The sequence below is a fragment of the Centruroides sculpturatus genome, unplaced genomic scaffold (genome assembly GCF_000671375.1).
Source record: "Centruroides sculpturatus isolate CEXI.00-Female unplaced genomic scaffold, Cexi_2.0 scaffold1236, whole genome shotgun sequence".
In the NCBI taxonomy this organism is placed as follows: domain Eukaryota; kingdom Metazoa; phylum Arthropoda; class Arachnida; order Scorpiones; family Buthidae; genus Centruroides; species Centruroides sculpturatus.
The window spans coordinates 27003-43042 of NW_019385465.1; the positions used below are offsets into that span (position 1 = coordinate 27003).

The 16040-nt window shown below is 31.6% G+C and overlaps 1 protein-coding gene across 1 annotated transcript in view; it reads right to left on the reverse strand.

Annotated features, from left to right (window-relative positions):
- The window catches only part of LOC111639245 (THO complex subunit 2-like), a 55556-nt gene that overhangs the window by 14505 nt on the left and 25011 nt on the right, over positions 1 to 16040 (reverse strand). Inside the window, exons 2-3 of the mRNA XM_023385059.1 lie at positions 12148 to 12218; positions 2506 to 2597 (exon numbers count right to left, since the gene is read on the reverse strand). Of these exons, the coding sequence (XP_023240827.1) occupies positions 2506 to 2597; positions 12148 to 12218 (163 nt within the window). The remainder of the gene's footprint in view (positions 1 to 2505; positions 2598 to 12147; positions 12219 to 16040) is intronic.

Sequence of the window (16040 nt, forward strand, 5' to 3'; positions counted from 1 at the left end):
TCTTGTTCTTCTTGTGATGGTGCACATTTTAACACATTTTTTATTTAATTTTTCAGTTGTAAATAAATTTTTTATTTAAAGTAAAGATTTTGTTAAAAAAATTCTTAAATTTAAAATTTCAATTTCAAGTCAACATTTTTACATTTACATTTTTACAATTCAGTAGTTTTGGAGAAAAGGTACATCCGGATATGAGTAAGATTGCTGACAACATATCTGTGGCGAACTAAAAGTTATTGCAAGGTGGCTTTACAGAATACTGCTGTTTTTTATCTCTGTGGGACAGTCGTGCAACAAGTGAACATTATGTGGTTAAAGATTGGCCAAAAAGAGACACTTTCACTCCTGGGCAAAACAATATTAGTATGTTCCATTAATCAAACCTCAGCAAATAATTTTGCCCCCTTTACATATAAAATTGGGGTTGATAAAAAATTTTTGTTAAAGCACTGAATAAAGAAAGATCAGGATTTAAACATGTAAGCCAAGTGTTTTCTAGACTAAAAGCATGAAAATCATTTAAGGATGTTCTATGATTTTCTTGGAAATAGTGATATTTTAGTAAAAAATCTCCTGCTGAACTATAAAAATTTAGGCTGCCAGATGTCCTTAAAAATTCATTTCTTGCATTCTCATCTGGACTTTTTCCCACCAAATTTGGGTGCAGTGAGTGATAAGCAGGATGAACAGTTTCACCAGGACATATTGCAAATTGAGCAGCATTACCAAGGGAGATGGAATGAATTGATGATGAGTGACTACTGCTGGTTTCTGCAAAGAGAAGATACTACCCTACACCAAAGGAAGAAGCGATTATCTGACTCCAGTTATAAAAAAAAATTCTGGTATTTTTAGCATTGCATGAAATTTAATATACCAATAAACTTGGTCATTGTGGGAAATTCACATTTTTCATCAATTTTTTAATGGTATATAACAAAAATGTGGTGGGTGATAGAGAAAAACTGGCTTCATTTTCAGATTCAGCGAACAAAATAGAATAAAATTCACTTATTGCTGTTTCTGTTCTGAAAAATTTTTTCAGTTTGTAGAGTAGTGTAATCAGTAAAAACACTAGACTTATAGACATTTAAAAATACACCTAGTTTTCCATTAATTCTAACAACATCTGGTCACTGTTGAATCAGGAGGAAACTTTATTTTCATTATTCTTACAAATGCATTTTGGACTTGGCCATTTTTTAGGTCCTGTCCCTCATCAGTACTGTTTACAGCCAGCCTTGAAAAATTTTCCCAAAACAAAATCTTTGCTACAATTATTTCAGCACCCAATATAGGATTTTTAGTTACTTTTTGATATCTCTCACAACATATAACTTGGGCAATATAACTTGTTCTAACAGTTAAAATTTGGTTGATAGTTGACCTAAGGTTTTATTGGAAATAAAATCGTAAACTGATATATTTGTTCAAGTCCAATATTTAATTTTGATTAATGGAAGAAAATATACAGTATTTGTTTCAGGTTCTAGTAGTTTTAACATTGTATATGTTACAGCCAAAGTGGAAAGTGTCTGGCCAAATCGAAAAATGGTCAATGTCCGATCTTTTCTTGATTCTGGGATTTGGCCCGCCAGTTTGTGAAATGGCATGGGGCGAACCAGCCAAAGTCGAAAGAAAAAAGTCATGAGCAGATTTTGGTGGGTTTGTGTAATTTCATACTTTATGTTGATTATTAATTATAAATTATCAAATTCAGTTATATGTTAAGCTTATTAATCATAGTAAATTATCAATCTCTATCATTCAATCACACCAAAAAAAAATTAAAATTTGTTCAATCATCAAAGGGATTTTTAAAAACACTTATGACAGCAAATATGATTTATCAAACCATCTGCAATACTATTGTCCGATCTTTTCTTGATTCTGGGATTTGGCCCGCCAGTTTGTGAAATGGCATGGGGCGAACCAGCCAAAGTCGAAAGAAAAAAGTTATGAGCAGATTTTGGTGGGTTTGTGTAATTTCATACTTTATGTTGATTATTAATTATAAATTATCAAATTCAGTTATATGTTAAGCTTATTAATCATAGTAAATTATCAATCTCTATCATTCAATCACACCAAAAAAAAATTAAAATTTGTTCAATCATCAAAGGGATTTTTAAAAACACTTATGACAGCAAATATGATTTATCAAACCATCTGCAATACTATTGTCATGCACATGTAAATAAAAAATACTTATTAATTATTCAAATATTTTTAATTTTTGAGTTAATCCCTTTGGATACTTCTAGATCTACCAGTGGCAGCAACATATATCGCAGCCAATTTATATATATATTTCTTATAGATGAATTTCTGAATAACTATTAAAATATCACATAAAATAGCTGAAATATTTCTTTTTTGTCAATATAATAAGACATTTTAAGCCTATATGGCAGTATAGTCAAAATAAAAATTATGTTAAATCTGTACAAGCTAAATAATAAAGTAAATAATAAATTAAAGTAAAAAAATTTTAATGTAACTTACAACAACTTCAGCCAACACCAATAATGTTGGCTCAAGTCTAAGAGATCCCTGCACAACATTTGAGCAAACTTCATACAAAATGTGTTTTAAATCTGAAAATACAAATATTAATTTCAATAAAATTATGTTCTTAAAAGACTGCAAAATGTGCATTAAAAATTAGTTAGAATGAATGAATTAAAAAAGGTAAATTAAATTGTGTTCAAGTAAAAACTAAGCCTTACATCATTATCAAATGTTTTTCTGTAAATTCAATAATATTTTGATTAACAATAGTTTTCCTGGAACAATTTATTGTTAGTAAATATAAACTTCATGCATTAAGGCTCTAATTTGTTCGAGATGACAATCAACTTTTTCTATATAAAAAGAAAATAAAATCTTATTTTTCAAAATAATTATTCAGTCAACAGCTATTTTCAATATTCTACACATAATTTGGGATAACCTGATATAAAACTGATTCTAAAAATTATTGAGTGTCACAAATACAACAATGCTGACCAACAGGTGCCCTAGATTGTACAAGTACAGTACATATTTGAACATAAAGTTATTTTGTTTTGTCAATGTGATCAATGCTAAAAATGCACTTGAACTAGATAAAATTTGTGCCACATTATTATATGGGACCTAACAGAGCTTGGCTCTATAATGCATTGTATCATCAGAGTTATTAGAGATAAAGTTGTTTGATTATAATAGTCCCAATGCTATCAAAGTTGTAATTTTCTAAATATGCCACTACAGCTCCAGGAGTTGGCTAATTTTAGAATTAAATCTCACCAAATCTCATTGACTAGCAATGATCCTACAGCAGAAAAAAACATTCAGACATTTAAGAACTGTTTTCCTAATATATATACATATATATATATATATAAATCAGGATGTTTGTTTGTTACTATACATGCCTAGACCATTTGACCAATTGCTCTGAAACTAAGTAGTCACATTAACATACTTCTAGCTTACATAATGTTGTACAGTATACATACCACCCAAAAATATTGATTTAATTTCTATATATCAATTAATTTCTGCCTACATCTAACTTCCTGCCTTTAGATATAGCACTGCCTCTACACATTTCTAGCATAAAAATACTAATAATTTGACAAACAATAATAAACTAAATATAATTCATACATAAAGGCTATAATTTTAAAAAAATATATTATATTCACCTAATTACTGCAACAATGATATATCATGTTACTGATTACTGCAATGTGCTATATCATTACTGTGATGAGTAGCATGTGGTACACACACATACATTAAGTCAGAAGTGTTATACACTACACTGAGTGGCCAAAAAATTAGACACACCCCTTATTTGAAAGTAAATCAGTCTGTGATATAACAATGCAGAGTTTCTTATATAAGGTATGCTCAGCTTTGGACGATGTAGTTATCATGAAAGTTAACGTCAAAATGGGTAAGACAAAAGATTTAAGTAACCACGATCGTCAGGGCAAGAAGAGCTGGTGTCATCTCTGAAATGACGATGCTTTTAGGATTTTCTCACCCAACAGTATCTTGAGCGTTTAGAGAGTGGCAGTTGAAGAAAAAACCTTCAAGCGATAAGGATAATTCTGGTCGAAAAAAAGGTGAAAGGCGATAAGCACACATAGTATGAAGCAACAGAAGGGCAACAACATGAAAAATTACAGCTGAATTCAATGCAGGTGCATCAACAAAGCATATCCCAACATACAACAAAACACACTTTGCAAAGGATGGGCTTTAGCAGCAGGAGACCATCAAGAGTGCCTTTTGGTATCACATAAAAATAGGAAAAAGGTGCCTGTTGTGGGCCCAGGAATGACAAAATTGGTCACTTGAGGACTGGAAGAAAGTAGTTTAGTCTGATGAATCTTGTTTCCTGCTCCATCTTGCAGATGGCATGATCAGAATATGGCACAAACAGCACAAATTCATGGACTCCTCCTGCCAAATGACAACTCTTCAGGCTGCTGGCGATGGAATTATGGTGTGGGGAATGTTTTCCTGGAGTACACTGGATCCCTTGATATTTGTGGATATATATCTAAATAGAACAGCTCACCTCAACATCATTGCCAATCACATACACTCGTTTATGGCTGTAATTTTCCCTGATAAAGATGGTCACTTTCAGCAGGACAATGCACCTTGTCACCATGCCCGATTGCTCTCTAATAAGTTTGAGGAACATCAATCATAGTTTAACCTGTTTCCATGGCCAGCTCAGTCCCCTGACCTCAATCCTATGGAGCATTTGTGGGACGAAGTTGAAAGATCACTTCAAACCTTGGAAACACCACCATCCAATCTGATTCAACATAGAGCTACTATTATGTTAGCATGGGCCAACATTCCTCAGCAACAGTATCAGCAACTTGTTGAGTCCATACCAAGAAGAATATCGGCTGTGATCAGAACTAAAGGTGGACCAACTCATTATTAGAGGGTGTCTCTAATTTTTTGGCCACTCAGTGTATAACTAACTATATAAGTATTAGTTTTCCACATCTAACGATTCAATTAATTGTGTATTCTGAAACCGTGTCTTCTTATTTTTCTGTTTTTATTGTCATGACTAGGTGCATAGATAGACACTGGGCATTTCTACATCATCTTTATTCGAAATATCCTACAGTCCGATATAGGATATTCCAAATAAAGATGATGTAGAAATGCCCAGTGTCTATCTATGCACCTAGTCGTGACGATAAAAACAGATACAATTAATTTCTGCCTATATCAATGTAGGAACTGTGACAATCACAGAAATTACTTGCTTCTTCATATCCATTTAATATTTAGCAGCTTTTAACTATTAACTCACAATGTAAGTTTCAAGTGTGTATAGATATACACTTGAAGCTTACCAAAACATAAAAAATGAAAACATGAATTGTGCTACACAAAAACACAATATAATGAAAAATATCAAGTTTCATATATAATCATGAATAATATACAAAAGCCCGAGAAATATACAATAAATCACCAAATGATTGCCTTAATATCGAGCTATAATATGGCTAATTAAATGATTAGTATAAAGTAATTTGACATTAAAGGTAGACGTTAGGCGCCATCTCTTAGGTATAATTACTTTATACTAAACATTTAATTAGCCATATTATAGCCCGATATTAAGGCAATTGTTTGGTGATTTATTGTATATTTCTTGGGCTTTGAGTTGTTATTATTTATGATTGATTTTTCTATGATTAAAGCTCATAGTGTGTGTGTTATTTTTTATGACCATCTGAGATGTGTATTTGTAGTATAGTTCCTAGGCATGTAGTACTAGTTGTTTATGTGCAAGCTCTTGATGAATTATATTTGCTATATCATATAAAGTAGTCAGTTTGTGCTGAAAGCTTGCAACCTGATGTGATGTGTTGTACAGTTTGTGCAATGTCCTGGTCTTGTAAGGTGATGTGGCATTTCCTGTAAGTGTCATCTGTTAATGTTTTATTTTAAGTATGCTTNAAGACTTGCTCGGGGTCCGGGTGGCGTAACTGGCAAGCGCACCGCACGGCAAGCGGAGGTTGTGGGTTCAAGCCCCGTCCCGGGCCAGTTCTTTTATTCCAGAAGGTTCTAAATTTATTTAATAATTTATTTATTTAATTATAATTATTAATTTACCTAAGAGATGGCGCCTAACGTCTACCTCTAATGTCAAATTACTTTATACTAATCATTTAATTAGCCATATTATAGCCCGATATTAAGGCGATCATTTGGTGATTTATTATAATCATGAAAAACTATCATAAAAGTGACCCCATTCTTAAAACTCAAAGTATGTAAACAAAGGGTAATAAACACCAACAATAAAATTTGTGATGCCATAAAAACATTTTTAAATTTCCTAAGTTATACTCCCTGGACGAATATATCCGTCTCTCACTGTTGAGTGGTTAAATCTCTCTTATAAAACCAGGCAATATCAAGTGTAACAAGCTAGTATATATACATATATATTAGGAAAACAGTTCTTTAGTCTCAATATCAATTTTACACTGCTGATCATTAAAATTGCTACACCATGAAGGCAGCACATAACAAATGCAAAATTTTTATGAAAGGTACATGCTGGGATATTCAAATGATTAGCATTCCAACACATGCTCGCAAAGAAGGTATGAGTAAAACCACCTACATTCTATATAAAAGGGAAGATTGTAAAGTTGGTTTCTCATACTGAAATTGAATTTGCACATTGGTTGCTTGTGTAAAGGTTTTGTTATGCCTCATATAAGGAGGAGGAATGCCTTCAAATACATGTCAGAGTTTGATCATGGTAGAAACGAAGCCTATGGGGACTGCAGTTTATCATTCCATGCTATTGCTGCTCGCATTGGTCATGATCCCACGACTGTCACAAGAATATGAAATTGATGGGTCCAGGAGGGCCATACAGAACATCGTGCAGGATCTCAGCAACTCTTGATCAGTAATGTCCAAGAAACAGACATTCGAATGCTTGTTTGAATTTTTATTCCAAAAGCTTTTACGACATTCCATCGGGTAGTTGTTATAGAGCCTGAAGAAGAACTCTGGTGGAGTTTGAAAACATTTGCATTTGTTTTTGTTTATGTGCCCACTGTAATTGGTTCTGAGTATGTGATTAAGACTGACATCTTTTCCACATGGCCTTGTGGAATCGTACAGCCACATCACATTCTCTGAGACAGAAACTTGGGCTATTTTCAGAACAAGTGTCTATACAGACAGTGCGACAATGTCCTCAGCACCACAAATTATCAGCATGGTAACCTTTACTGTGGCTTCTCTTAACACTGCATCAGAGTTAGTGGTGCATTCAACAACAAATATGGACACAAGAGTTGTGTCAAGTTGTCAAAAGCCTGGTTCTGCATACAGCATCATGATGAGAATATCTGTGTGTGGAGGCACTAAGGGGAACAATCATTGCTAGTTTGCATTCATCATCATCCTGCAGGCCCAGCACCTGGAGTGATGGTATGGGGTACCATTCCATGAGGTACACATCCCGGTCACCACTTGTTCACATAGCCAGTAATTTGAACAGCCTCCATTACATTTCTGATGTGTTAAGGCTCATCACTGTTTGCTATCTTTAAAGCCTCCATCATGCTACCTTTCAATAGGACAATGCATGACCACATGTTGTCCATGCTGTCCTGATCTTTTTGAATACAGAGGATGTTTGACTGTTGCCCTGGTCAGCACGTTCTCCAGTTTTGTCACCAAGTGAGAACATATGGTCCATGGTTGTCGAAAAACTGGTAAACCACTACTCACCAGCCAGTATGATAGACAAACTCTGACATAGAGTTGTAACTGCATGGACTGCTGTACCCATATCTGCCATTCACTCAGTTCGACTCATTGCCCAACTATATTACAGCTGTTATTGCTAATAGAGGCAGCTGCACTGGGTACTGATTTCTGCATGCTCTGTACGTCAAAATTAGCTGTCAATTTAATCACATCTTCCTCCCATTATATTGTATGTGTACAATAAATATGATTCTGCTATTTGCTTTCCTTCCTTGTGTAGCATTTTTAATGGCCAGCAATGTAGAATAAATGTATTTGTTGTTTTCTTTTCGGTAATAATAAATTTTAAAAGAAGTTACTGCTTTAAAATTCACTTGAAAACATGTTTCATTTACTTTCTCTACCTTCATTCTTCATGTTCACAGTTTAACATTATTATTATTATGTTGGGTTTAGTGAGTTATAATTGGTTGACAGTGACGACTGTGTATGATGCCAGACCAGACTCAAGGCATAGCAACCAAAAACAAAAATTAAATAAGTGTGTCGGTGTCTGTATTCAGGAATTTTCTAACAATACGGCATGTATTCAATATAGTGACCTTCTGTAGTGTGATATTTGTATTTCTATTCAACTGTAATGTCTCCAGGCTTTTGTGCAGTGTGTGTGGTATCACACCTGTAGAGGACAGAACAACAGATACCAGTACAATAAGCACCCTATCCATCCTCCACAGATGCCTTATTTTCCTGGGCGATATTCTGTGTACTTGCTAATTTTTTCAGTCCATGTGTTTTGTATATTGTGAGTGTTTGGAATGGCTATGTCTATAATGTATGTGATTTTATTGTGTTTGTCAATGAGTGTGATGTCTGGTCTGTTGTAGTGAATTGTTTTATCTGTGATTATGGCTGTCGTAGTACATTTTGTGCTTGTTGTTTTCCAATACTGTCTGTGGAATGTATTTGTAGTATGGTTCGTGGATGTCTAATAATTTGTGCTTATTTGCAAGCTCTTGGTGTATTATATTTGCTACTTGATTGTGCCTGTGTAAATAATCTGTCTGTGCCAAGAGCTTGCACCCAGATGTGATGTGTTGTATAGTTTCTGGCATGATGTGACATTTTCTGCGTGTGTCATTTGTGAGTGTTGTATCTTTGAGTATGTGTTTTCTGTAGTTTTTAGTATTTATGACCTGATCCTGTATGGCAATCATGAATCCTTCTGTCTCCCCAAAGAGGCATCTCCGATCTAACCAGCTGTTTGACGCAGTTTTGTCAACAAAATCCTGGGCCAGGTCATAAGGATGCCTGCCATGGAGTGCCTTTCGAGCCCACGATTGCTTAATGGTGTCTGTGCTTTTTATATGTTGTGTTGTGTCTGTATGTTGAGTGTAAGTGTAAGTTTAATGGTGTGTTATTTGAATCTGCTAGAGTTACTGCTTTATGTAACTGTGTATTGTGATATGAATAACAAAATTTTGAAGTGTTTTATCATTCAACATTCAATAGATAAACCTTAGGAAAACCCTGTGCTGCAAATAAAAATTTAAGAGATGTTTCAAAGTTGTAAAGAAGAGAGACATTACATCAGACATTCTAAACACTTTTCATAAAAATAATTCATAAAATAAATGTTTCTCTATTCCAGTTTATTTTATTTTGTAATTTGTGAGAAATTTGTCAATTCTTTTAAGTGTTAAACATAATAATAAAAGTATATCTATATGTAAAATTTTATTTGAATAAAATAATAATTTATTATTATTAATTAGTTATGAAACATTAATTAAAAATACAATATACAGAAGTAATTAAACAAATAATACATAATAATTAATATAAATATAACATGAATTGAAACAACAGACAGTAGGAAAAACAGCATGTGTAAAAAACGCAATGATGAAAATTTGGCTAATAGTAGATGGTTATTGAACTGTCTCATAATAAATTTAATAATAAAAAATAAATTAATTTTAATTTCTACTCTTTAGTTCTTTCCTTCTAGAATATTCTAGAAGAGAATTGGCCTAGAGCAGGAGTCAAACCCACAACTCCTGCTTGCCATGCAGTTACATTGTTAATTATGCTACCCAGACTTGTATGATCCTTACTTCCAAAGCTATTAATTAGTTAATTAATTTAGATATCCAGTAATTATACAGGTTATTCACAATGCCAATTGGAAAGCAACTTTATGAATAACCTGTATGGTTATATCTAAATTAATAAATTAATTAATAATTATAGAAGAAAAAACCAGACGGATCCAGACAATGCAATTGACAAGGTAACTAACTAACTGTACAGCAATCAGAAGTTGAGAGTATGAATTCCTTCTGGACTGATTCTTTTCTTCCAGAATATTCTACATTAAAAATTAATTTATTTCTGATTATTAAACTTACCACAAGACTTTGTACTTTTGTCAGCATAACAACCTACCTCTAGCCAAACTAATTTACAGTAGAGCATTGATATTCCAGTCGGCAAATTTAAATTTCTGCTAGTGATGGCACTGCAATATTTGACTTTGTCTTGGGTTACTCCAATATTATTTTTGTTGGTGTTTTAGCTGGCAGCACTGGCACGACCATGAGAGGGTACTTAAGGATGCACCAGGATTTGAACAAATTTCAACATGGGATAGGTTAATATATTTTTTCGTACATAATCGGATATCCAAAAAATCAATTATCCAAACAACCGTAGTCCTGAATTGTTTCGGATAATTGATGCTCTACTGTATATCTAATTATTTACTAGCTTTATAACAGACTGGTAATAATTTGGCAATTCATTTGGAATACAGGAATAAAATACAAGGACAAGCCAAAACAAACTAAAAATAATTTTTTCTTCTAAAAATACGACAGATAAAAACAGTTGCTAATTCGTCTGTACGAAAAATTTACAGGAAATATGATATCTCATTTAATTGCTACAGTACACAGAGCAAATGTCATCTGCTGTCCACCTAAAACAAAATGACTAAAGTCACACAAAGTCCAAATCTGGTAACCTGACTTTTTTCTATTCCCAATACTAAAGTCAAAGTTACAGGGAATCCATTTATTGTCTAAAACAAGAATGGTTAAAGTATTGAAGGTGAAAAAACATCTCAAAGGATAAACTACTACAGTAGTATTTGTTCACAACAGAACCTTAATAAATAGAAACCTGCCAGACAAGAAAAAATAATCAGGACCATGCAAGTCAAGTTTACATAGGTTTTACTGTACATATATTCAAAAACAGATATCAATGATAACAGAAATTTACTGAATTCCACAAAAAACACTTCAAAAAATTCCACGGTCACTATGCTTGTATGAAAAAAATTCTGTCTCAATTTGTTTTGACTTAACCTTATATTTTTCTCTGAAGAAGATAAGTTGATTTATAAAAAGCGCTCAAAATTTTTTCTTATTTTCTATTATTATAATTGTATATATTATCAACTAAGACACTGTGAAACTTCATCATATCATGATAGAATTGAAGCGATCCTTACACTTGTTAGGCACAGAAGAGGCGATCCTTGTACTTGTCAACATGGAAAGGCAATCCAAGAACAAAGCATCACCATCAATTGCTTTGTTCTTGTGTTTTTTTTTATTTTTTATGCCTATTTTCCATTAGGTGCATGCAAGGCTGCCTATTTTTAACCTCTAGGCCTAAATTCCATTAGACACACTCAGTTGCATCAGAGAGCACAGATATTGTCACTTTAATACAAGAGTTCCCAACTTTTTTCATGTATTGACACCTTTTAAGAAAAACATTTTTCCTTCTACCCCTCTTCAATATTATATTATATATAATATATATACCATAGCCTCTTACATTTATTTAAGAAAAAAAAAATGTATAAAATTTTAAATATTTTAAAAATAATTTTTTTTATATTTGCAAAGTTTTAGCAATCTCCTCAAACTTTCATTGATCCCCAAGGGAGGGTCAATACCAACGCCAATGAGAAACCCTGCTTTAATACTTCTGTATATTGAAAACAAAGTGATCGACTTCTATTTTTAACATTTAAATGAACCCTCATTATATTTTTGGGTCCCTCACTGCAATTAATGGAAAATGATAAAGTTTTATCAAAATCATCCCATTAAATTTTGAGAACTAAATTCTATAAGCTTGTAGAAGATATGCTAGCAACCATGGAACACTGTACAACAAAGTCATACAATTCGTGTGATATTGTTTTATTTTGCACACTTGTGCTAGAACCTTATACCTCAAAAACAGTCATTGACCCTACTTTTTATTACATTTTTTGCTTCCACAAAAAGCAGTAACAAAAACAGATATTGATAATGACTCCAAGATTCAAAGACTATAACAATTAGTAATACATACCTTTAGCCTGGCTTCGAAAAATTGGACTATTTTGTTGTGTTCCTTGAAGAAAACTGCGACAGAGTTTTAAACTAGAAAAATTAAGCAAAAATTATAAAATATTTGAAAAAATTATTAATAGTAATTGATTAAATATCTTATAAACAAATAAAATTTAATTTTAATAAATTTTTTTTTCATATTACACACACAAAATTACACAATAGATTGGAATTCCATGTAAAAAAAATCAAAAATTTTATACCAGAAATGGAAAATTACATTATAAGATACTATTTTTTATTTACCATTATAAAATAAATTAATATGAAATTTTATTCTGTAAAGTTAAACTTCCATAATCAATGATTATTGGTACCAATCAACTGGCATTAATTTATTTGCATGTGGAAGCATGCAAATTAAGTGATGCCAGTTGATTGGTGCCTATAATCATTGTACTAACTTAACAGAACTATGCAGCAAATATACTTTTTATTGCCATTAAATTTGCATGCCCCTGGCACCAATAATCATTACATATGGAAACTTAGCTTAACTTCTTTGTTGTATTGATAGATAAATAATTCCTCTTTTATCCAGGGATGGAGAGTTGGAGCTGGAAGTCAAGGAGTCAATTTTAAAAAATACTGACTCAGGAGTTGTATATTTTTCTGCCGACTCCCCATCCCTGCTTTTTTCTTCAATTGAAAATCTTTTATTTCTTTTGTTATTAAGTTTTTCAATCCCTATTTTTCTTCTAATTATTTTACCAAAGACATTAATAGTCTTGTTTCAATAAAATCCACTATCAAAGATTACTTTTCATTTATATTTATTATTTTTATCTATAAACTACTGTATTATATAATGGGAAAGACCCAATAAACATCAAGACAGCATCTGGTACATATAAGATTCCATTACGAGATGAAAGATTCCAGATGGACCTAGTTTATATAGCATCTACAAAAAGGTCACTGAAACTGGATGGTTGATATGAATGGCACACAAGATCCATGGCCCTATCCACATGTGTTAGACAACAATGTTATAGAAAAATTAGATCAGGCCTCTATGATAAGATGTTCTATCTCTACCAAACAACTTAGAGAACTGAAAGCCATTGAGATCTGTAAAGCTGATCAACAAGGATGCTGCATTAATTATAAGAAAGAGAAATGCATTTCTCATGCTTGGCAAGTGCAGTTTGATAAATACTTATGATTTAATTATGTCAACCATCTTTATGCATCTGATTGGTAGTTTTAAATTTTGAAGTACATCTTGTTCTTTAGACTATTCCATTTTTGAATAATATCCAAAGAAGATCGAAAACATTTGTTTTTACAGAGAAATAACCAGTTGCTAGATAAATCATCAAGTTACTGTAGTGGTGTATTTTCAGTAGACATTAAAATAACCTTAAATTGCTAAGAAAATTTAGTAGTATTATGATAGTCTACTGATTATTTGCTGAGTGGTGCATTTTTATTAACAGGTGTATTTTTATTTTAGTTCATTTACTGAAAACAAATTTATCCCATCATTAAATTTTTTAATTTTTCTAATTTTCAGTTGCAAAATATTATGTAATGCAATGAAATTACTATTATTTTTGACAAGAAACTATTTATTCCAAAATATGACTTTGCAATATAATACAAACAAAAGTTTGAAAACAACTAACATATATTATGAAGAAGAAGAATTTTATGATTATGTTTACAGACATAAATAACAAATTAAACTGTAAAAATTACAAATATTCATAAAATTTCCAAGAATTCATTTTAGTATTCATCTGTTTTTTTATTATTGATATGCTTTTCTTTGCCACTTTTGGTTTAATAATGTCATTAATGTACAAATGACTTTGGATTTGTTTCTTCATACTTTTGTTAGCATGAAACAATTAACAGAATAATCATTAAAAAGAAAAAAGTCTTAATAAAATTTCAAAAAAATATCCCATTTTTAAGTTTTAGAAAAAGCTTGACGTAATGTGGTATCTACATTGACGAAGCTTCATGGATTCATTTTCTTTCATTTCAGCATCAGAACTATGTATTTCTGAAATGAAATTATTATTTATTAAATGTAAAGCTTCATTGACCAATAACTTTCTACAGGCAGCCATTTTACAAAATATCAAGATATTAAATAATGCATGCCAGATATATAATAATGCACTCAGCAGCAAAAATAATGATTATTTTCATTAAATATATTTTCTACATCGATTATAGATGAGAGTAGACATCCAGCTCCATAAGTACACAGGTTAAGAAAAAGCAAGGTGAAGGAATTGTAACATGAATTATAGCAGCATATACAGTAAAACTGTTTAAAAAGTTAAAGCTAAAAGTTGCTACACAAATCTCTTGTTGTACACCACAGCATTATCTTATCTGCTACAAAACAAATTAAACATATCCACATATTTTTACTGTCTAATATTTAATGCATCTAACTACATGTAATTTAGATTACCATACAACAATCAAGTCAATCATTGCAGAAATTGTAGACATTTATATGCATTATATTGATTATCCTTACAGTTTCAAACTATTCATTATTTATATTAGTATTAGACATGTAAAATGTACTGTATTAATGATTTTCAGGATGCTCATAATATAAGCCCTACTCCTAAAATAAGCTCCAGTTAAGATCATCAGTCATATTTAATACATCCATTGCAATCCACGATGGCTGTATTGAATTATAAAATAATAATATAAATATAATTAAATATAAATAAATATTATTATTGACATTAATACTTAAAATAAATGATAATATAGATTTTAATTAAGCATTTGTAAATACCCAAGTGCTTTGAATACCTTTGAATGAGATATTCCTCTGAAAATAAGACCTAATGTGTCTTTTGGAGCAAAAATTAATATGTTTTATTTTCAGGAGATGTCTTATCCAAAGATACTCATTTGGGTATTTACAAATATTTAAAATAAATGATAATATAGATTTTAATTAAGCATTTGTAAATACTCAAGCGATCGCCTTTGGATGAGACATCCCCTGAAAATAAGACCTAAAGTGTCTTTTGGAGCAAAAATTAATATAAGACCCCAGTCTTATTTTGGGGAAACACAGTATTAGATTACTGTCACCAATTCAGTATTAGATATAATCATAATTGCATTTAACACTAAATTTATATATAGAAAACAATAATTAATTTCTAATATTATGTTATGTAACTTCATCTACTTTATAATTTTGAGTCACTTCTGCTTAATTAAGTTCATGTGAATTTACACTTACTTGTTTTAGCACACACTTTTTGGTTTGATAATAACATACAATGTGGTATGCTGGTTTATGAAATCAAATAATAACTACACAGTAAAACAATTTTTTCCTCACAGTAGTCTTCTTACATTTGGTAAAAACTAAACACCAAAATTAGCTAATACTGTAAGGTCTCTTTTTATGCGTATTATTTTTATGCGATTTTGAAGTTGTGCAGTTTGTATTTCATCCAAAAATTTCTTAGACAAGCATACATATAGGCTTGTTTAGGAAGCCCGCGTATAGACAGTCTCCAAAAATCGTGGAACGCTCAAAGCTCACTCCATTTGTTCCACTGACATATAACGTTTATGGATGTAAAGGATACCTAGATCTATCTTAATCGCTTTAGTTCCTAGCAATTTTTGATATAAATGTAATTAAACATAAAAAATACTTAAAACTGAAAAAAAACGAAAGAAATGGGTTAATTTTGAAGAAAAAGCTTCAAAGTTTAATTAACTTCCTTTGTCTCGCCCTTCTGTGAAATTTAACACCGTTTAGTCATTGTTTACACATCTGGATGACCTTGAACACAGCTGGAGTTGAATTTCCCGGGGCATTCTCATAGACGTCGTGGGAGGACAAGGGTT